Source organism: Chiroxiphia lanceolata, chromosome 9, assembly GCF_009829145.1.
Source record: "Chiroxiphia lanceolata isolate bChiLan1 chromosome 9, bChiLan1.pri, whole genome shotgun sequence".
NCBI lineage: Eukaryota > Metazoa > Chordata > Aves > Passeriformes > Pipridae > Chiroxiphia > Chiroxiphia lanceolata.
Genome location: NC_045645.1, coordinates 29,916,463 through 29,938,020, shown reverse-complemented (window position 1 = coordinate 29,938,020; position 21,558 = coordinate 29,916,463). Strand labels below are relative to the sequence as shown.

Sequence of the window (21,558 nt, the reverse complement as noted above, 5' to 3'; positions counted from 1 at the left end):
TTTAGACTGAGAGAGGAAGGTTTATAGTGAGTTTTCCCTCAGATTGTTAAGTTGTAGTTCTCAGCAGCTTCCCTTTAACAAAACTCAAAACTTTGGGCTTAGGAAATGTCTAATGAGTGCTTACTAATATTTCACATGTTTTAAGGCTAAGGTTGTGTACTACCAATATATTTCACACTTCCAATGGCAGGTCTCAAGGGCTGTTAAGCTTTATTCAGAGTTATTACATAAGCACAATATACTTTTTCAGATACTGCAGACATTTTAAGCATTGCTGCTCAACCTGTGGAGCACCCATGAACTGAAAGGAGCTGATGCTGTGTCTGTGTTTGCTGTTGTGAGAGCAACACTTCTGTAGTGTTGTCACAGAAGTGACAACAAAAAGGGTGAGAAACTTATTTCTTTTCATGAATATCGAATATTAAATGTGGAAGCATAAAATATTGTCCTAGTTACCTAAGTTATTTAGGAATGCGAGGACTTTGGGCTGTTTGTCCTTCAAACTGCTTTTTCCTACCAAAGTTGGTAGAAGTGTGTCTGCAGAGCCATAATCCAGAGCATGGACATGGCTTTTTGTGTGCACAGAGGGATGGATCAGTCTGAAATGAAGGTCTTGTGCTTCTTGGAGACAGGCATGGGCCCTAAGTTTTTAATCCTTTTTACCTTCACATCCTAAAGATCACCAGCATTGTCTGCTGTTCTTCCTATTACTTGTGGCATAGAGATAATTATGTGCAGGACTGCCAGTTGTGTGTGTTTGAAGTAAAATTCATATCCTAACAGTTAAATAATTTTGTATCTTTGTATCTTACAAATAAGTTAGCAAAGACAGCCTTCTCTAAACGAGATGGGTGTTACTGACATTGATTTACAGCTTACTGAGGAGGAAAGGGAGACAGAGTGCTCTGACTATTCAACATCCTGCTCATCCGTGTTGCCATTTCCCAGGGCGGGCAGCGTCCCCTCAGGCAGCAGCCCGTACTCATTCAGGAAAGCCTCCACATCCACAGCAAAGAACTCCTCATTGAACTGTTCAGAAACACTAATGAAATTGCTCAGCAGCTCCCCAGCCTTGTAGACCAGCAGGGAGGGGAGCACCTCGTTGGAGAAGCGATCTCCAGCCCCGGTGCTGGAGGCCTTGATCTTGCAGAACTTCACGGTGGGGTACTCTGCGGCCAGGCAGGTCAGGCTGCTGTTGAGGGCGTCGCAGCCCTTCACACCATCTTCATAGATGTGCACTATCACCGTGGTGGTTTTGTGTTCCTTCTCCACGGCCTCCAGGAACTGTTCCCCGTTCTGCAGCTCGCACAGGTAACCGAACTTGGGCCCGAAGCTGAGCCGCTGGTGCATGTCCTGCATGCAGCGCTTGCGGTACTGCTGTAGGCAGCTCTCGTCCTCCTGCGCGTCGTGGATCAGCTCATACTCCTGCATGCTCATCTGGGGGGGCCAGAGAATGTCGGGTTAGTGAGGGCTAAGCCCTCAGTGCTGAGGTGGGAAGAGCCCCAGCTGCTGTCTAAAGAACATCCAAGCTGACCCAGAAGAGCCATCACTGCCTGCAGTGACTCTGGAAGGTCTCCTCAAGACAGGGGTGAAGGTCCTGCCTCAACACTTCCATGTTGACATGACAGTGTTGGAGGCAGTTGCCACGTTGACAAAAACCTCTGGATCTTCCAGAGTTGATAGGAATTTTGTCACTGACTGCAGTGGGCTCAAAGTTTAATTCCTGTGTTTTTGGGGGTTTGGGTCCCCCCCGTTCAGACCTGGCAGGTGGTAATGAGTGACATTCAGGCTCAGAGCTCTGTCCCTGACCAATAGGTTTTTAAACAGGTTAAACGTTTGCCTTAACCACGGATCATTGTGGCAGGGAAGAGAGGAAGAAAGGTCAAATTGTGCTGTGATAGGTTGTGCAATGTAGTTTGTTTTACTGGAGTCTTTTGCTTGAGAGAGAACTGGGTAGACAGAATCAGAGAACCTTTAAGGTTGGAAAAGCCCTGTAAGATCATTGAGTCCAACCATTAACCCAGCTCTGCCAAATCCACCACTAACCCATGTCTCCAGGCACCACATCCCCATTTTTTTGAACGCTTCCAGGAATGATGACTCCACCAGTTCCCTGGGTGGTCTGTTCTAATGCCTGACAACCCTTTTGGGGAAAATTTTTTCCCTTATATCCAACCTGAGCCTCCCCTGGCACAGCTGGAGGCCGTTCCCTCTCCTCCTGTCCCTCGTTCCCTGGCAGCAGAGCCCGACCCCCCCCCGGCTCCCCCCTCCTGTCAGGGGGTTGCAGAGCCAGAAGGTCCCCCCTGAGCCTCCTTTGCTCCAGCCCCCCCAGCTCCCTCAGCTGCTCCTGCTGCTCCAGCCCCTTCCCAGCTCCGTTGGTTTGCACCTGGTTTGTTGTCTCTGTGCTGGGAGAGCTCTGCTAAGTTATGCAGAAATTGAGTCTGGCAAATTCAGGATTTTCTAACTTATAACTGGTATGTTTTATCTAGAATCAAAATTCATTTATTTTGCTCTACTTCTCTTACCTTACGGCAGAATCTCTCTCTGGTGTCTTTATCATCTCTACTGAAGGATCTGTGTGGTGAAGACATTTGTCTAAGCATTTCTTTCTTGCTCAAGGATAAGGACTCTCCATCTTCGCTTTCTAATTTAAACTTCCTCCAGTCATTGATCACACCCTTGGGCCCTAAGAGAGATGAAGCTGGATGAGAAACTGCAACAAGGAGCTTCTTGAGAAGTTTCTGCTCTTTGCTGCTTTGTCCTTCTGTGCCTCAGTTTATCTGTCCGTCCCTCTTCCTCCCAGAACTCTCTCCAGGAGTGCTGAGAACCCAAACTTTGGGACTAATGTGTCCCAAAAAGTAAGAGTTTTTTCTAACCTGGATCACTTTGGGGTTCTCGTTCCTATCAGGAGCCCATGAAAGGATTTTGGTGAGCTATTTCAGTAGTTAACAAGGATGAGAATGTTGAAACCTGGTAAAATTGCCAGGTTGGCCAAAGCTTGTGTTTCGTACAAGTATATTTGCATGTCTCTATAGATAGTGCATTTATATAAATAAATTGTATAAGAACTCACAGTAAAATTAAGAATACAGGGCACTTGACATTTCTTTTTAAACCCGTACTTGTTCCACTGGAAGAGTAACCCATAAGGCAAATGCTACAATAATTCTGATTGTAATGCAGAGCTGGTTGACTGAAATGGTTAAATTTTGAAAGAGGAGAGGGGAAAATTAATTTTGAATCATAGTGCTGTTTTTCAAAGTGAAGCATTTAAATCTGCAGCTTAGTTTATAAGGCATAACCAAGGAATATTTTGGTGTTTTCAGAGGTGAAGGATCCCAGAAAGAGTTATCACAAGAGCTCCAAGAAAAGGAAGCCCTTGGAGCACAGGGCGGGAACATCTCGTTACCTGCCGGGGTCCATGTTCACAGAACATGATCCCTGGGTGTGGAGCTGAACACAGTGTCAGGACTCCTAAAAATCCTGAGGATTGAGTGCTACTTTAAAAAAACTGATGATTTTGAGCAAGACTTCTCTTAAAGCTTCTAAATGCTGCGCTGTGTTTGCCAAGAGGACTTACAAGGTTCATTTTTAGTTCTGAGTGTTCCTTCTATAAGAAGGAAAACATAATTTTGCCTTTATAGTGAAATATTATCGCTAAATTCTTGTGTGGGCTTTGTTGCTGCTTGGTTTTCTCTCCTCTCCAGGAGAAGGAAGGTCATCCTTCAGGACCAACCCACAGGAGCTCCACTGCTCTTGGTGGCTTTGTCAAGTGTCTCCTGTGTTGGCTGTTTGCTTCAGGTATGAGGAGGATTGGCAAAAAGTTCAGACTGGTGTTACCTGCCCTTACCCCAAAATGCATTCTCATTGCCTTTGGAACCTGTGTTCCTGCTCGAGGGGATTGGTGAATCCATTGGATCTACTGGAATTCTGTGCTTCCCCAGTGAACAGGGACAGTTTAGCTTATTTTTAGGGGAAAAAAAAAAAAAGCAGTTAGTTTCCTTGCCTGTGTGTGTCGCCTGTCCTTCGAAGTCTTCTTCCAAGCTGGTGTTGGCATTTTCTTCCATGACAGTGGCTGGAGTAGGAGATGCTGCGAGTTGCAAAGGAGGACAGTTAATAACAGGATGGAAAAGGGATCATCAGGTCCAACAGAGTGTGCAATTTCCTGCAGTGAGTATCAGTGGAGATCAAAAGACACATGATAATTATAGAGCTGCTCATTGTCCCGTAGAAAGCAACTGGGATATGTGTCAGTCTCCTTCAAAAGGTGTCTGGCCAGATGCTCATGGAAAGTACCCGGGTGAGGGTTCCTTCATTATACTGTTCTTTCCCAGTCATCTGGGACACGGTGGGAAATAGTGGCTGTAAAACTTCCTGCAATGGGAATGTACACTGAGTATTTTCTTTTTTTTTTTCTAAATCCCCCTTAGAATCAGGAACCTATTAATTTTCCAAGTGCTGCAAGTTATTTACTTTTAATTATTGCCCGAACTGCTCGTTTCGCACACAGGAAATGGAGTCAAGAATTTGAACCTGTTGGGCAAGAGACCTCTGAACATCCTGGAGCTGGTTGGGCCATGTTTGTTGCAAAACAGCAGAAATGATGGGGGTTATAAATCAAAATCACTTTCTTGTCCCACCCATTCTATAAACCAGGTGGCAATCCCAGGGCACTGTGATACAGCAACACCCTTTTTATCTTTAGGTGGAGTTTTTGCAGCAGAACCACTGCTTTTGAGTATTCCCACCGAGGAGATGATCCCAGCTGGGTGTTGTCAGAGCACTGCAGAGCACCAAGGATTCTTAAGGCAGGTGATTTGAGTGCTCCTGTTTAGTCTAGAGTAGTTTGAGCTGTTCATACGCTAAGTTAAGCTTTGTTTGACTTCACAGTACATACTGTCTTTAAGCTAAGATGTTCTCATGCCATGAATGCCTTATTTAAAAGCTGACTGGCTGTTAGCCTGGAGTGATGTAGTGGTGTATGCACAGGAGGAAGGGCACCTTCATTTTTCCATACCAGCATCAAGGGATAACATGGAATAATGGCTGAGCTGAACACAAGGAATCCGATTCTTGCGTGTATTGGGACCAAAGCTGATTAGTAAACATGCAAATAAGTTGTCCCATGCATATATCCATGGCAATCAATCTAAACGTGTGGTAAACGTTGCATGTAAGTTTGGAAGAAAAGCAGGTAATGAATTAGACTTTATTGGTATAAATTCTGTAGGTTGATCTATAGGTAAATTGTTGTCGCTGTATAGATCCAGATTTCCGGATCAATTGCTACTCCCTCAGTTCTGAAATAGAAATCTGAAGCTAATCCCTTCTCACTAGGCAAGACTAAGAATCTTTGCCATGTCAGGGATGGACAGATAATGTGGATATGCTGGGTCAAAGCCTTAAGTCATTCCCATGGCTTACCCAAAGATCCACAGAAAGCTCTTGTCTGCTGCTGCTGCGGATTGTCTTTGTGCCAGGAGGAACAGGAGGACTCGCTCTGTGCTTTGCTGTTTCAGAGCTTTTAGCCTTGAAAGGCACTAAAAATACAGGATATGAAACTCAGAACACTTGAGCAGGCTTTTGGTGAAACATCTCTCTGCCCAGAGATGGGAGCGGATTGCTTAACAAATGAAAGGTCTCCGTGAAATTTATTTGCTCCGTTGTACCTAATAAATTTGAAAAGATTAAGTGAATCATAACAGCACAGAAGACTGTGATTCACCATTCTCCTGCAATGTGACATGAGGTTACACTCCTGACCATGCACAGGCTGGGAGTTGACCATGGACTGAGGAACTCTGAATATGCCAGCTCTGTGATGGAGTCAGGCCTGAGCCCAGAGCCAGGCAGGCAAAGCACTCTCCTAAATACTCATCATTCTTATCTCAGTGGTGAGGATTGGGCTGGCCAAGCCAGGTGTTTCCCAGGTAGGTGTCTGAGGACACAGGCACAGGAACATGTCACTGCAGGGTGGCCCCTGGGAGGTGCCAGGCTGAGCTGGCTCTCCCTGAGCACATGCCTGCCCTGCCAGGGAAGCACAGGGAAGGAGGTGTGTGGGCACAGCCACCCAGGCTGGGAATTCTCCCACATTCTCCTGAAGGGTTGAGGTGGAGTTGTTGTGTTGCTGGGTGGGATTTTTTATGGGTGGTGAGGAGGTGTCCTTTTATATGCTGGGCACGTTGCATTTTTCCAAAGAAAATATGAGCTTCCTAATAAATGGGGAAATGTGGGTGCTGCCAGCTCTGGAGCTCGTTGTGCAAGTGCCCCATGAGAAATGTCAGCGTGTGGTGCTGAGTCAGCACAGCAGAGAGGGCCGGGGCAGTTGGGGGTGACCCAGCACAAGGTGTCTCAGATCCCAAGTTGGCACCTCCCTGGCTTTACAGGTGAGCTGGAGTGTGGTGTGCCTGGCAGGGGGGATGGATGGAACCCTCCTCTGCACCGGATGGCAGCTCTTGTAAGAGCAGCAACCCTGTGGAGAGGCCACGGTGCTCACGTGGGTGCAAGTGGGTCCTAACGAGTTGGCTGGCAGGGCTGTCTTTTGACCTTAATGAATTTCTGCTCATTAAGGTCACCTGTAAATGCAGCCCCCCTGAAATGAGTCCGCTTGAGAGTGTCATGGAGCACAGGGGGCGGGGGATGGTTGGATTCGTTAGGGATGGGCTTGTGTGGTGGAGAACCTCCATCCCATGCCACTGTAAGCTCCTCTTAGAGATTCCTTACTTTGTTACAGCTGATTATTTTGGGTTTTTTTCATGTAAATGTGCAGTCTTTCAATCCCAATAAATAACTTGCTCATGGTGAGAGCAGGGGAGCCTGAGCTGAGCTAAACAGCAATGCAGGATGATGTGCAGTGATGGTAACGTGCTAAGTAATGCCATCTCTGGAGTTAATTATGTCTCCTAGTTCTAAGGAAGCACCCACAGACCTTCCAGCTTATCACAGTACACCTGGAACTGACTGCCCCAGGGGTGGAAACACAGTCCCACCATTTGCCATGGACCGATCCAGGCTACACTAGAGAAGGGTAAGGCTCCAGAACACATCCAGTATATCGGTGACATCATCGTATGGGGGGACACAGCAGAGGGAGTTTTTGAAAAAGGAAAGGAAATTATCCAGATTCTCCTCAAAGCCGGTTTTGCCATCAAAAAGAGTAAGGTCAAGGGACCTGCCAGAGAGATCCAGTTCTTAGGGGTGAAATGGCACGATGGATGTCATCGGATTCCAACAGAAGTCATCAACAAGATCACAGTGATGGCTCCACCAACTAAGAAGAACAAAACACAAGCTTTCCTGGGTGTACTGTGACCAGCTGCATTGCTGTTGATCCCAGGCTTCCCCTTCACACCACGTTAACAGCACCCAACATTCCAGATGAACAGCAAACTCAGGGGAGGGGGGAAATTGGTGATTTAGAAGGTCTGTTGTATTTTCATTAGCTTTTGTCATTGGTTTTTGACAACTGAAAATGGGGAGAACAAATTTTCCTTATCAGGTCTGTGGCTTATTAATATATTAGGCCATATTTTGTCATGTGTATGGTGACTTCACATACATATTTTAAGAGACTATAACTGCTATGACTTTCTTCCTTTTCTGTCTTTATGTCAGATTTTCTGAGGGAAGGAAGCAAAATTACAATTTCTATGTGGAGGAGACTTGAGATGTCTTTGTGTGCCAATAAGTCACTTTTTCAGCAAGAAAAAAGCCCAAACCCAAAGTATGTGCCTGACACTGCCATTTAATTTCTATGAGCTTTGGATCTGTTGTAGCTCAGGAGCAGCAGTTCCTGTTACTGCTGCTCATCCTTCTGGTGTCATTAAACTGGATGGACCAGCCTTACTACAGGGTAGATATAACCATTTAATAGATTGTTTCCTTTTTATCCAGTATGAAAGAAGCCTTTCTGCTTAGTAGCAAAGTGCAGAATCCCAGAATGGTTTGGGTTGGAAGGGACCTTAAAGCCATCGAGTTCCACCCCCTGCCTTGGGCATGGGCACCTTCCACGAGCCCAGGTTGCTCCAAGCCCTGCCCAACTTGGCCTTGGACACTTCCAGGGATGGGGCATAATTTTGTGCCTTTGCCTTTCACAGAGAGTTTTCTGTTTACCCAAAATACAATTTTATTGATTTTTTTTTTTACTGTTTTACATGTTGAATTTCTGAGATAGCTCAGGAAGAAATCACTGTAGCTGTGTACTTGTAAGGAAGCCTTATTTAATCCTTGTAACAGGTTGGAGCTGTAAATACAAAAATAGTGTGTTCTAATTGTAAATTATAGTTGCAGAAGGAAATTTAAAAAAATCTCTAAACAAACTGCAAAAGGCAAGCTGCTTCTGCAAAGGACAAAGCCAATAAAACTTGGTTCCAAAATAAGAGGTTTTGCTAGTAGTCCAATAAGTAAACATGAGAAAGATTTTCCTTAAAATATAAACAGTTCTAGGCACAAATTTGCTGCTTTCCAAACGTGCAAATCCCCCCAAAAATGCTGCGCTCTGCGTGGTTTTGGGCTGTGGATCAGCAGTGAAACCCCAGCCATTGGTGGGACAGGGGCAAACTGGAAAGTAGGAAATTTTGGGGACCCATGGAAGAGGAAGGATGAAAAGTAAGGGATGTTTGTCAGTGGGATGTGGTTGCACGTTTCGGTTTGGGCTCTGGGTGGGTGATCAGTCAGCTGGGTTACATGTGCTTGGAGTGTTCCCTCTTGGGAAGAGTGTCTGCACTTTAGCAGCATTTCCCTCTTCCCAAACACTGATTTGAACTCACTTCTCTGCCCATTCTCCCTGATTTCCAGTTTCAGAATGACTTCCTTGGTTATTCTTGTCCCCTCTCAAATGGTAACAGCCACCAGAGGTACCTTGTGGCCAGGAGAAGGAGCGGCCGTGGATTCAAACATTCACCACGCTGAGATTTGGGGGAGTTGGGTAAAACAGCACAGAACTGGAGAGAGCATCATTTCCCCCACCAGGCAGTGAGTCCCCGTGTGTGAGGCTCTGCAGGGACCCTGGGCAGGGTCAGTGTCCTCCTGCACTCGCAGCAGGGACAAATTTCCCAGAGCCCTTGGTCATGGATGCTCTGGGGTCTGTAAGAGGCATTAGCGCCATTGCGTAAGCACGAGCCATGCCAAGGTCAGAGGCTGGAGTTTCAGCCCTGTTGCCAAAGCCACATAAGCACCTTTAGTGATGTGCTCTGGCTGCTGGGCACCTCTCCAGGGGACAGAAAAGAACCTGCAGGTCCCTCAGCATCAGGGACAATCAGATCCCTTACCTGGAGGTGGCTAAATACAGATTTCAGAGCTGCAATCGCCCGCTCTGAGCACTCACACCGGTGTTGTGTCACCCCAGCGTGCAAAGACAGGCTCATTGTATGGAAAAATGGAAACTTCCAGGGCTTACCTAAAGGAAAAACACAATGTGTGGTGTAGTGATGAGGTCACTGTGTTTGGGGGAAAAACGTAGTTTCAAAACACCAGGATGGGACTTTATTTGCAAAAGAAAGAGATCATGAGTGGAATAAAACACAAAGCAAGCTGGGCTGACGTAGAAAGCTGCAGCTCCTCTGTGTGTGCACGTCACTGGGACTGATGAGAGGGTTATGGGATTGGATTATTCCCTCTATCCGCTTTAGCAGAGTTATGCTGTTCTTTATTTGTGAGGTGGAAACATTTTAAATAGATGAGTCCAATGTTTCATTTATCCTTAAGGCTTGGCCAGTTAGGAAATTCTTTATGTGACTATCCCTGGCTTCAGCGTTATGTTGGGTTTAAAGTCATAGGATTAAAAAAATATCCCTTTCTCTTCCTCTTTATTTTAGTCTTTCAAAGTCTGGCCTATAATTATGCACCAGGAATTATTCATCTTTTCTGGATTGCACACTTATTTTTGGATATCACTCCAAAACAGGAAATTAGCTCAATGTCCTTCACATCAATCAGTGATAGGACTACAAGGAATGGCTTTCAACTGAGGGTTAATTTAGATTAGAGATTAGGGAGAAATTCTTCCCTGTGAGGGTGAGGAGGCCCTGGCACAGGTTGCCCAGAGAAGCTGTGGCTGCCCCTGGATCCCTGGAAGTGTCCAAGGCCAGGTTGGACGGGGCTTGGAGCACCCTGGGCTAGTGGAAGGTGTCCCTGCCCATAGCAGGGGGTGGAATGGGATGATCTTTAAGGTCCCTTCCAACTCAAACCATACTCTGATCCTATGATTCGCTTCTACCAAAGGACTACTGTTTTTTGTCTGGAAAGGCAAAATGCAGATATTTTAAATCAGGATTTGTTTTATTATTTCAGGAAAAAAATATTAGTTGACATTAATAATGTCAAATTTCAATTAACATTACCCAAATTTTTTTTATTTGAAAAAGCTTAGCTTTGTATATTAAGTGGTGAACATCTTTTTCAGCTCAGAGCTCAAATTTTTGGGCATGTGGCAGATTTGTGGGAGCGGTTCCACAGTTGTTACTATTGTGATGAATTAATGCTTTTTATAATTATTATTCTGTCAGGAAATCTATTATTCATTAATCTTCTTTTTAAAAAAGCATGGCTGTATCAAGTGGGGTGGAAGAGGAGCATGGCTGGATACTGAGAACATGTCTATTTGAAGCGAGAGCAGAGCAGCCAACGTTTTCAAACGCAGACTATTTGAAGGCAGGAACCTCAATCCATGTTTAACCTCAGTGCCTGGCCTGATTTGTCAGATGGATTGAACATTTCCCCACATTCCTCTAAAAGTCTGGACAGAGCTCTCAGTTGATGTTTAAGTTCCTATTTCTTTCTGAACTCCAAGGGATCACTGCTAAAGTCGACACATCCTCCAGAGCTGGAGTTTATTGCTGTACTTAGCAAAGTCCTGATGAATGGCAGGAGCCCAGGGGACAGATTTGACTTTTTATTTTTCCCCAAGCTCCCAAACATCCCAAACAGATGTTTGCAATGTGTATAATCCCTATGATTTGTCAAGAATCACTCCTGTCAGAGCCGTAACTTTAGCAGTGACTGGAGACAGGCGTTTGGAGAGGTTGATGGCCAGTGTTTGAGGGAAAAGAGAAGAATCTTGAGTTTTTTGTGAGGTTAATTAAAGATCTAGAAGTGGTATTATCTTGTATGGACTTTAAACAGATTCTTACCCTTCCTTGCCATCAAAAGATAAAAGATGCCTGTAGGGCAGAGCTGGGAGGAATCAAAGCTGGAAGAACATCCACTGTTCTGGGGGAGGGTTTGACCAAGAAAGCCTCCTAAGGCTCTGCATATGCAAAAAATTGCCCACAGAAAACAGCTGAGAAAATAGTTCTGGCTCAGAAATTATAATATTTAATTCTGGTGAGGGTTTTGGGGGGGGGGTGTTGGTGGTTTTTTTATGTTTTGTTTGTGGTTTTTTTTTTCTTTAGCCTGGTTGAAGTTTTTTTTTAAATGCGTATTTAGAACTGTGAAGTACATCAGTAGGAACTTGTGCTTTTGCTTTTTTTCATATTTACACTTTGCTATCATTATTTGCAGAAGGCAGGCTTGACCTAGCCAACATGTTCCCTATAAATGCAGGGTCTAAACAGTCTTTATCTCAAATTTGAGAGCTAAGCAATTTAAAAAAAGATAAAATTGTTCATGACAGCTTTTATATTCGTGTATCCTTCATTCCTGGCTTTCTCTGAGCACTAACATGCATCCTCTGAGGTGTGTAAAGATTTTGTTTGCTACTTTCCCATGGTTTGAAAAGGTAGATTATCTTCTAATTGTGACACTCTCCCATTGAATTGGTACCTTTTGCTGCAGCTGGGCCTCCTCACCCTGGCTGGACATCCCTGTGGGAAAGGAAAGGAATGCAGCATCTAATGATGTGGGCACTGGGAAGTACTCCTGCCCAGGAGTATTTATGACCTTCTTGGCAGTTTAATTAGATTTACATGTGTCTTGTGGCGATGGTTCAGGTGTAAAGGAAGGCACAGCAGGTGAAGTGAGCCCTTGCTGTGGTAAGGAAAGGGGTATCCATGGAGGAGGGGTCTCTTTGGGTGGTCAGGCCCTGGCACAGCTGCCAAGGACAGTGGTGGAGTCCCCATCCCCGGAGGGATTTAACAGATGTGTGGATGTGGCACTTGGGGACATGGGTTAGTGGTGGCCTTGGCAGTGCTGGGGAATGGTTGGACTCAATCTTAGAGGGCTTTTTCAGCCTCACTTCTATGATTCAACCTGTGCTCTCAGGAATGTCTGGTGTCTCCCAGCCTGCTGGAACTGCTCCTGTAGGGCTGGCTTGTGACTGCCAGCTGCTTCCTCTTCCTCCATCCCTTTTTTATCTCCCTGGTAAAGTGTCCTGAGGCTCTACCAAGGGCATCTCCATGTCTCAGAAGAGCTGGCAGATTAATTTCCATATTTATCTTGAATAGGAGGATCCAGGTGTAAAAGAGGTGCATCTGTATTTGTCCAAAGGCAGTTTCTACACTGTCAGGAGGGTGCTGGCAGTCTGGAGTTGGGCTCAGTACAGCCAAAAGAGAAGGAAAAGTTTCCTCTTGAACTGTAAAGCTGTCACCAGCTGGATGGGGTTTTACATTTTTTTTTTCACTTGGCCATTTACCACAAAATGCAGTTATAATGTCACTGATTAAATGATGTATGTCCTGGTCCTGTTCCAACCAGCTGCAGCTTCCCAGTGAGAAGTCCTGCAGAGTTCCTGGCTCCTTGTCAGAAATAATGTCATCTCCACTGAATGATCCTGACATCCCTGTGGCAACTACAGCAGCATGAAATAAAAGTGATAGCAGGGATGTATTCCTCGTGTTACCTTCAGTAATGGAGCTGAAAGCCAAAGCACACAGGGTTGTGTGGCCACCAAAGTGTTTACATCAGGTCTGTGGCTTCCTCGTATCCCAAAATCACACACTGGATGGGCTTGGAGGGACCTCTGGAAAAGATGGATCATGTCCAGGTGGGTTTTGAGTCTGTCCAGAGGAGGAGACTCCACAGCCTCTCTGGGCAGCCTGTCCTAGTGCTCAGTCACCTCCCAACAATAAAGAAGTTTATCCTTTTCCTGCAGAGGTATTTTATACCATTTATGTCATTTCAGAGGCTTCCTGTTTGTATTTTTTTTTTTTATCCTGCAACTGGCTTTTAATTATAAATGGTGAACCTTCACCTGCTGATTTGTAAATATCTTTACACATGCCTTGTAAAACTGCATAAAATGAGAATAAATGTTTTTGCTTCCTTTGCAGACAAAACAGCTGGGGTTGCAATTATGCAGCAGCTAAAGCATGTACACAAGTTTATCTGAACTCATAAATAAATGTAATGGTTTGGAGCAAAGGCTGATGGCTTAAAACACATGTGTTCCCTGTCCTGCTCCAGAGCACAGCTCACATAAACAGCAGAGCAAATCCTTTCCCGTGAATGCTTTCATTCATGTAGAAACTGGAGTGCAAATGCTGGGCCAGTTTTTCTGCATCCACTTTGTTGTTTCTAAGACCTCCTCACAGGCACTGCTATGGCTCTATCCTAAAATTAATTCCAAATATTTTAGCCTTGCCCATGCTCAGGCTGCAGTTGTATCCCCTCCTAAGAGGCCATCTGACAGTGATCAGTTCTTGGAGGCTTCTGACATTCATTGAGCCCAAGAGCATCAGCAGCAAAGGGCTTGTTGTAACAGGCAGGAGGAAGGACAGGAAGCTCCTTGTTCAAGGGAGAGCAGGGGAAAAGAAGGGAAAGTGAAAATGAAGGGAACAAAGTGATCTGAGCAGAAAGGCTCTTGCTGTGAACCCCTCTGATTCATGTGTGCACCCCAGCCCAGCACAGCGCTGCAGTGCCAGTTCACCTCCCGGGGCTGGGATTTGGAGCAGGGCCTGCTGCAGTTCCCGTCACCCGCCTGCTGGGAAAACTCCAGTGACACCCAGGGAATAACAGTATCACAGATACTGCTGTTCTGGGCGTGGGCAGAGGCACCTGCATTCCTTTGGTTCCTGGCAATGCAAAATAGACTCCACAGTGCGAGTGAATAAAATGGGCAATGAGTGGAAAGTGCCTGAACATGATATTTGTGTGCAGCAGGATTTAGGGACCTTCTGCCCTCTCCCAGAGCAGCTCCTGCCCCTGACGTGGGGAGATAAGCCAAGTCCTGATCTCTTCTGCTTGCAGGAAGTGGCCGTGGGAGCAGGAGAAGGCAGATCATGAGACACTGAAGGTGTTCTGAGGGTGGTTCTTCTCCTCCCTCCACCTTTGTTTATGGAGCCGGGTGTGACGTGGTTAAACCTGAGCCTGGCTGCAGCAGACTGGGCCAAGGATGGAGGTGCAGCCCTTCACTGTGTGCTGGGCTTGGGAAAGGAGGGGAATTCTGGGAGTAATGAGACCTGATTTTTCTAGGACTTTCCTTTCTAGTTATTTTGGCATCTAAAAGCTGCGTGCTGTGCTGTCAGCACTTCAGGGGGCTCTGCTTGTGGATTCTCTGGTGCTAAAGAATAAGATGTGAATGCACGGGAGAGCACTCCCTCTGCCCTTGGGACAGTCAGGCTCAGATACAAAACCAGAGACTATCACAGATCAGAGAAAAAACACGCTGTTTCAGGGTACCATGATGTCAGATTTACTTGATAAATGAGTGTTACAGCATTAACTGTGCCAGTGGAACAGTTCAGCTCTGAATCAGTTTGTAGGAGCCTCATTGATTGATGTGTTCCAACAAGCTCTCTTTAAAAAAAGCAGATCATAATCCATTTAACTGTTTAACAGTTAATATGCACTAGATTGGGCTGTCTGACAACAGGGCTGTATTAATCCTTTTATTTTAAATATTATAGGAGAATCTTGGGTGATGCATCAATATTCACACTAAACAGAAGAGTATAATAAAATTTTAAAGTCCTAAAATGCTTGTTACTGTGTTTTAAATAGATAGCCACTTTCTGAAATTAATTAAGTCTTAGAATGGTTTGGGCTGGGAGGCACATTAAAACCACCTTGTTCCAGCCCCCTTCCGTGGGCAGGGACACCTTCCACTAAGTCGTCTAAGCAAAATCTGAATAAACACATCCTCATGTGTCCTTTACCATAGGTTATGGGTTCCAAGACAACTTGTTTCAGTGGCCTGAAGCTCTTTTCTGGATGAGCTACAGAACTCAGCTGATCTTGAGAGGATGCAGGAGTGCCTAAAGGGGACCAAAATTTGCTTTCCCTGGGAGAGGTGGTCTCCTAGTAGGTGCCTGGAGGTGGCTGGGGACCGAGGAAGTCCCCAGGGGCTGAAGGCGCTAAATTTAGACCCTGGACAGTCCATGTCTGGCTTGTTTCCTCATCCCACAGAGCCTGATTTCTCCTAACTCTTTCTGGGGATTTGCTTCATCCTGTTTGGCTTAAGGCTTAGCCGGGCTATTTTCAGCTGGGCTGTATTTTCAGCTGTGCCTCTTTGCCTGTGACCAAAGGAGGTGTGTCACAAAATACACCACCTGTGTGTGACATTGAGTGTGCACAGGACCCACTCCTGAACTGGTGAACTGGGCCTGGATTGAACTCCAAATTGCCAGGGAAGGCCCTTCACTGCCATGTGCTTGCAAAGAGGTGAGGGCCAGTTGTCCCAGAACTTCCTTAACACAGCCTCCACTTCCTTCATTTCTAATTGTCCAAAGCCTTCCCTAAGGAATCTCTGAGGGAAGGAGCAGCTGTACTGTTACTGCTTTATGTTACAGCATCCCTGCTCCAAGGAGAAACGGGAATGGGTGGGGATCTTTGGGTCCCCCTGGATTTTTAACGGGATTCCAGCAATTAGGAAGGACAGGACTCAGCACCCCAGTTGTTTTATTTGATGCTTTGTGTCAAAATGTCAAGCCTTTATTATAACATCCTTTCACCTCCAATTGAGGAAAAGCCTTTAATTCCTTGCAAAGTAAGGTATTGCACACATGGAATAATTTGAGAATATTTTAATTAAGATGCCATATTGTGAATTACTTACTCTACTGAAATGGCAGGGTTATGCAAATAGAAACAAATCTCATTTCCAGGTGCCATTTGAATTTATTACTTTAATGTTTTTAAAAGAAAGGTATTGCTTTTTGGAAGTTCAGCTCTCTCTGCAGGAATCACCACTCCTGCCATCCCTTCCTCTGAAAGACTGCAGGGAGAAAACTATTTTCTCACTGCCATTTCTTGCATTTTCCTTCTTTCTGTTCTTTTGTCTATGGCTCTTAGAGTGGAAAAGGTTCTGGGTCATCAAAAAGAGTTTCTTGTTTTGACAGGCAAACATATGGAGCTATTTTTCAGGTCATCATATTCCCTCTACTTGCCATTGCCCTCATCTTCCATGTCTGTCCATAACAAAAAAATGCCAACGAAAAATTGAATTGTTTCCTTTTAGCTTAGAAAAAAATAGAACTATTACAAGAGGTGACATGAATTTACCAAGTCCTTCTCTTGAGATATGTGGAAAGGATTTTTTTTAAATTTTTTTTTAATTTTTGTTCTTTTACCCAGAAATGCTATTTCCCTAATTTTGGCCAACTCTGCTCATACTGGGTATTGGGTAGACCCCATTTCTCACTTTCATTTTGTGTTCTGCTCATAGTTCTTTGATATCTCCCTTCCAGTAAGCAGAACAGTAGGAATTGCTCTGGACTTGGATGCTGACTGTGAAAATGGCTCCACAGCTCTCCTGGCCCTCCATAGGCATCGAGCATTAAAGGCAGAAATTTTGGGGTGCACTCTGCACAATATAACAATATATTGGTTTATAGCATGTTTCAGCTTATGTTTAAACCTGTGAGAAAGATTTCTGTGTATCTGAACTCAGGCCAAAGCTTTGTGCTCATTCAAGGAGCTCAGAATGAAGGGTGTGATTCAGTCTAACTGCACTTCCCCATTAGAAAGGCCTATTATGGGATAGTACTGAAAGCTGGGTACCCAACTCTGCAGCTGAGTTCCCCTGTGTCCTTTTGCCACCTTAAACAAACCAAATCTTGGAGAACAAGCTGATTTTGTCTCCTCTCCTTGCTCACCAGTGGCTGACTCAGAGTGCTGCACAGGCTGGAGGGGTTTCTGTCCACAGGGGGCTGTGCAATATGGAGTTATTATTCTGCAATTATACCACTGGCTGTGTGAAAGTGGCCTAAGAAGACAATAGGTCTGAAAAAAGTGTGTGTGTGTGATCTAAGGATGAAGGAAGGAAAATCTAAGGGTGGTGTAGATTTTTTCTTAGTTCTTGCACTTCTACATTTAAGACTCCTCTGAAGTGTCTCGGCTTCTGCACATGGTGAGAATTCCAGCTTCCTGAAACTCCTTATAACCCCACTGAGCTGACTGATCCCTGTGATCCAGTCTAGTGCAATATTTATTGAGAATTATCCCTGCACTCTTTGCATTGGTCAGGCCCTTTTTTTCAGGAATTGGTGCTCTCTTTGCTCTTTTTACTTTGGAGGGCTGGAAAGGGGTAGGAAATGCCCTTTAATGCTGTGATTTGCCCAGAGAAAACCTTTGCAGTTGAGCTGAGGGTATGAACAGGATAATGAGTACTTTGAAGGTGTAAAACACCTGAAGGGTTTTTGCACTTTGAAAAAGAGGAATAAGGGAACCCTGTGATGGCTCTGAGATCTTTTGTTGCTAGAGGTGAATTCCCTTTATCTGTGGAAACCACTAGTTGCACACACTGGTGGATAGCAATCATCTTTAGCTATGTAATTTGCTCTCAAGTTGTATCATTTTGATGATTATCTGCCATTCCCTAATGCATTTCCCCAGGTTTTCAGCTGTGCTGTAATTATAATTGCTGGGATTAGACATTAATATTTATAACAGAGATCAGCTTAAAATCCCATTCTGAACCAGGATGAAGTGTTCACGTATAGTTCTGGCAATCTGGTGCAGATCAGCTGCACAAGGGTGACTTATGTTGAAACCATTCCCTCCTGTCCAAAAAATGTCAACAGCTTGCAGAAAGCCTGTAAAGCCATTGATTGATCAGATCAGATATTTTGTGTAAGGGGTTGGAAGCAAAAATCCAAGGTGTAATTTTGCCCTGAGGTTTCTTGACTGCTCAGACCCGTACAATTCACACCATGTTCATCTTCTGGGGATCTCAGCTGTACAAAGCAATCCCTCAGGGGCAAAAAACGGGGGTTTTCATCATCTTTTTATGTAGCACATCATTTATACCTTTAGTTACATACTTGTAACTTGCCCAAGACTAGTGCTGCCACACCAGCTACACAGGGAAATGTCTTGTGCATTGTCCATTTGGTTTATTATTCTTTCACACCAGTATTTATACTCACCAAAATATTCTTTTGCAAGAAAACAATTACTTGCAAAACCCCGCTGAAATTAGATACCTGGGTAAGAAGGATTCATTCTAAAGTTAACACTTAGAGTTTCTTGGAGGCTCCAAAAGGGACCCAGACATGAAAATGTTCTGGAGATTATCCCAGAGGTTTGAGCCCTTCACTCACCCTTCCCCAGAGCACCCAGTTCCATCCCAGCACCGGTAGAAATGGAGTGTTTTTAGTCTCTTGCAGATTCTTATCCAGGTTGGTATTCAAAGGTAGGTTAAAAAAGATCATTTTGGATTAAATCAGTGACAAAATCAAATAGAGGGGGAGAGGATTCCATGCAAGGAATATAAAAGCTCTGTTAAATTAGATATAGGTGTCGCTTCCAACAGTCTGGGCACGCACTATCAGCAGCTCAGGGGCTCATTTCTAATTTGTTTCCTTTTCCCCCCGGTGACTCCAGCTGGAGTGAAGCACCACTCACTGTCCACGCTAGAGCAAAACCTGCATTTGTTTAAAGCACGAATAATGAGAGCTCTTGCAGCTTGTTATTCTCAGCTTAATCAAAACCTCCTGCCAAACCCACAGCTGGAACTCTGGCACTAGTTTTTATCTCAACAGCCACGTTCCAGCCCGATGCCAAAGGTGAGGCTCTTCTGGGAGACCCTATCAGTTCCATTTCTTTATTAGAACTTTTGATACACCACTAATACCTCTTCAAAACACCGTGTTTTGTTCCCCTGCTGCAATAAAACTTGAAAGGCAATGACACACAAATCACTGTACCTGAGAGGCTCAGTTCCTCAGTCCTGCTTTCCCCGATGTCCTTGGTGGTTTCCAGGAGAGGAGCTGGATTACAACTGACCACAGAGGGACCTGCTCTCAGATTTACATCTCCCTGTAATGATGACCCTTGCAGAAATAGCTCTGGACAGGTAATAGGATTAGCAGGAGGGAATTAGAAAATTCTGCTCATTAGTTTGAGCCAATGGAGTTGCAGACTGGCTAGAGGTTTAAAGGATTTAGTGCATACATCTAATTGGGAAGGGGGGAAAACAACTCAGCCTGAAGCAGAGCTACAAATGGCACCTTGGTATGGCAGAGCCAGGTGTACTAAACATGCTGAAGAAATACAGATGGATTATAAGCACGGTGTGAGAACCTCTTACTGGATGAAGGGAAGCTGCCATTGCAACCCTGATGGCCTTTTCAATATTTCTGAACTACGATGGGACTCCAGTTTATAAAAAGGATAAAACTATTAATGGAAATGATGCTAATATTTACATAAATCACCCAACCATACCTAGTTACTCATGGCTAAAAAATGAAGTACAGACAGTGCAAATGAAAAAATGGGGAGGGAGAAGTTTAGTCTATAAATGTCTTATATGGCATTGAGAAACATTAAATTCAGAGCAGTTTTAAATGGAAGACTTCTATTTAAACACCTACAGCTGTGGCTGTGACATGGATGATTTGCGACCAAGAAGGTCATGGGATCATAGAATCCTAGGATGGTTTGGGTTGGAAGGGACCTTAAAGCCCATCCAGCTCCACCCCCTGCCATGTGCAGGGACACCTTCCACCAGCCCAGGGTGCTCCAAGCCCTGTCCAACCTGGCCTTGGACACTTCCAGGGATCCAGGGGCAGCCACAGCTTCTCTGGGCAACCTGTGCCAGGGCCTCCCCACCCTCACAGGGAAGGATTCCTTCCTAACATTTAATCCAAATTTCTTGTCTTTTAGCTTAAAGCCATTCCCCCATGTCTTTCATTCCACATTTGTTTTTGCACCAAAATCAGCAAATTTGACAGAGTTAAACAAAACATACATGGAAGGAGAACATCCTACATAGGTGTGAAGTGAGGGTTACTGGCCCATGTGAACAGTGAGGGAGAGCTGCAGGGTACCAAGAGCTTTTGGAAATGTGGCTCTGAAGGGGTTGCTGGAGTGGCTGTCTGGTAGCTTGGGTTATCCAAGGTTTTGTGTGAGTTGTGGCTAATATTAGTGATAAAGCCAGTCCTGCTTTTATCCCCCTGCAGTGACCCTTGGTAAAACTGAAAGCTCTCCAGAGGTCTGAGTCCTTGTTAAGACCAGCCTCCATTAAGCCTCATCCTCCTGATCTTGGAAAGGCTGGCACAAGGAAGGCTCCTCCTTCTCACAGTGGAGGAGGATCAGGTTAGGGAACATTTACCCAAATTGGATGGGATCAAGTCCCCAGGAGTGTACCCAGAGGTGCTGAGGGAGCTGGCTCACGTCACTGCAGGGCCACTGGCCCCATGTCAGCACTAGAGAGACACATCTGGAGAGCTGAGTCCAGTCAGGGCTTCCCCAGTACAGGACTGGTGTGCCTTCACTGGAGAAAGTGCAGGGAAGGGCCACAGGGATGATTAAGGGATTGGAACATCTGCTGGATGAAGAGAGGCTGAAAGAGCTGAGTGTGCTCAGCTTGGAGAGGAGAAGGCTTGAGGGGGATCTCATCCATGTCTCTAAATATCTGATGGGGGGGTAGAAAGAAGAGAGAGAGACATGGGCAGTGGTGCCCAGTCACAGGACAAGAGGCAACAGGCATGGACTGAAACACACCAAATTCCTATGAACATAAAATGCTTTTTTACCATGGCAAAGGAGAAATTAGGGAGCCTCCATCCTTGGAGGTACTCAAACCCAACTGGTCAGTCCTGGGCACCCTGCTCTAGGTAACCCTGCTTGAGCAGGGGCTTGGACTTGAGCCTGCTCCAAGCATTGTGCCCCAATTTGTAAAAAATCATAATTTTGAGAAGCTGAAATGGCAATAGTTCCTTTTAAAGTTAGGCATTCCAGTTCAGTGACATTCTCCCCCTAACTTCTAGAATTTATGTAGTTCTTTCTTTGTTTGCCTGGTTTTGTTTTCTGCTTGATCTAGTGGAAGGTGGCCCTGCCCATGGCAGTTTTTCCATTTAAAACTGCTCTGAATTTAATGTTTCTTAATGCCATATAAGAGCTTTAAGGTCCCTTCCAACCCAAACCATTCTATAATTCTATAACTCTATGACTGTTTGCTAACCCTGCCCTGAGCTATTCCCTACCTGACATGCACCAGCTGCCAGAGATTTTAGATGCTTCATTCTGTTTACTTCCTTCTGGACTATTTAAATGTCTTTTATGAGATAGTTGTTAATTTTTAATGGAAGACCCCATTAAATTGAGAAGCTCACTTAGGTCTGTTCCAAAGGGCAAACCAAGGAATTTCATACCCTGTGAAAACATAATTATCACTGTTTTCAGACAGCACCATGTAGGCAGAGTTCAATTCAGCAATGAAGCAGCTGATGGAGCTTTTCC

The 21,558-nt window shown here is 45.0% G+C and overlaps 1 protein-coding gene across 1 annotated transcript; it reads right to left on the bottom strand.

The window, feature by feature from the left end:
* Window positions 1-871: 871 nt before the first annotated feature.
* PDC (phosducin) lies at window positions 872-19,092 on the bottom strand. The gene is made up of 4 exons (XM_032696639.1): window positions 19,020-19,092; window positions 4,007-4,090; window positions 2,526-2,686; window positions 872-1,437 (listed from the first exon to the last, which is right to left on the bottom strand). The coding sequence occupies exons 2-4, from the start codon at window positions 4,065-4,067 to the stop codon at window positions 910-912; spliced, it is 750 nt and encodes a 249-aa protein (XP_032552530.1). The 5' UTR covers window positions 4,068-4,090; window positions 19,020-19,092; the 3' UTR covers window positions 872-909.
* Between the last annotated feature and the right edge of the window lie 2,466 nt (window positions 19,093-21,558).

Excerpts from the sequence above, each read along its gene's own strand:
- PDC (XM_032696639.1), bottom strand. The coding sequence starts at position 4,067 with ATGGAAGAAAATGCCAACACCAGCTTGGAAGAAGACTTCGAAGGACAG. Across the intron at positions 2,687-4,006 it reads AGGACAGGCGACACACACAG|GGCCCAAGGGTGTGATCAAT; the intron begins GCAAGGAAACTA and ends CATCTCTCTTAG. Across the intron at positions 1,438-2,525 it reads GAGAGAGATTCTGCCGTAAG|ATGAGCATGCAGGAGTATGA; the intron begins GTAAGAGAAGTA and ends TGGCCCCCCCAG.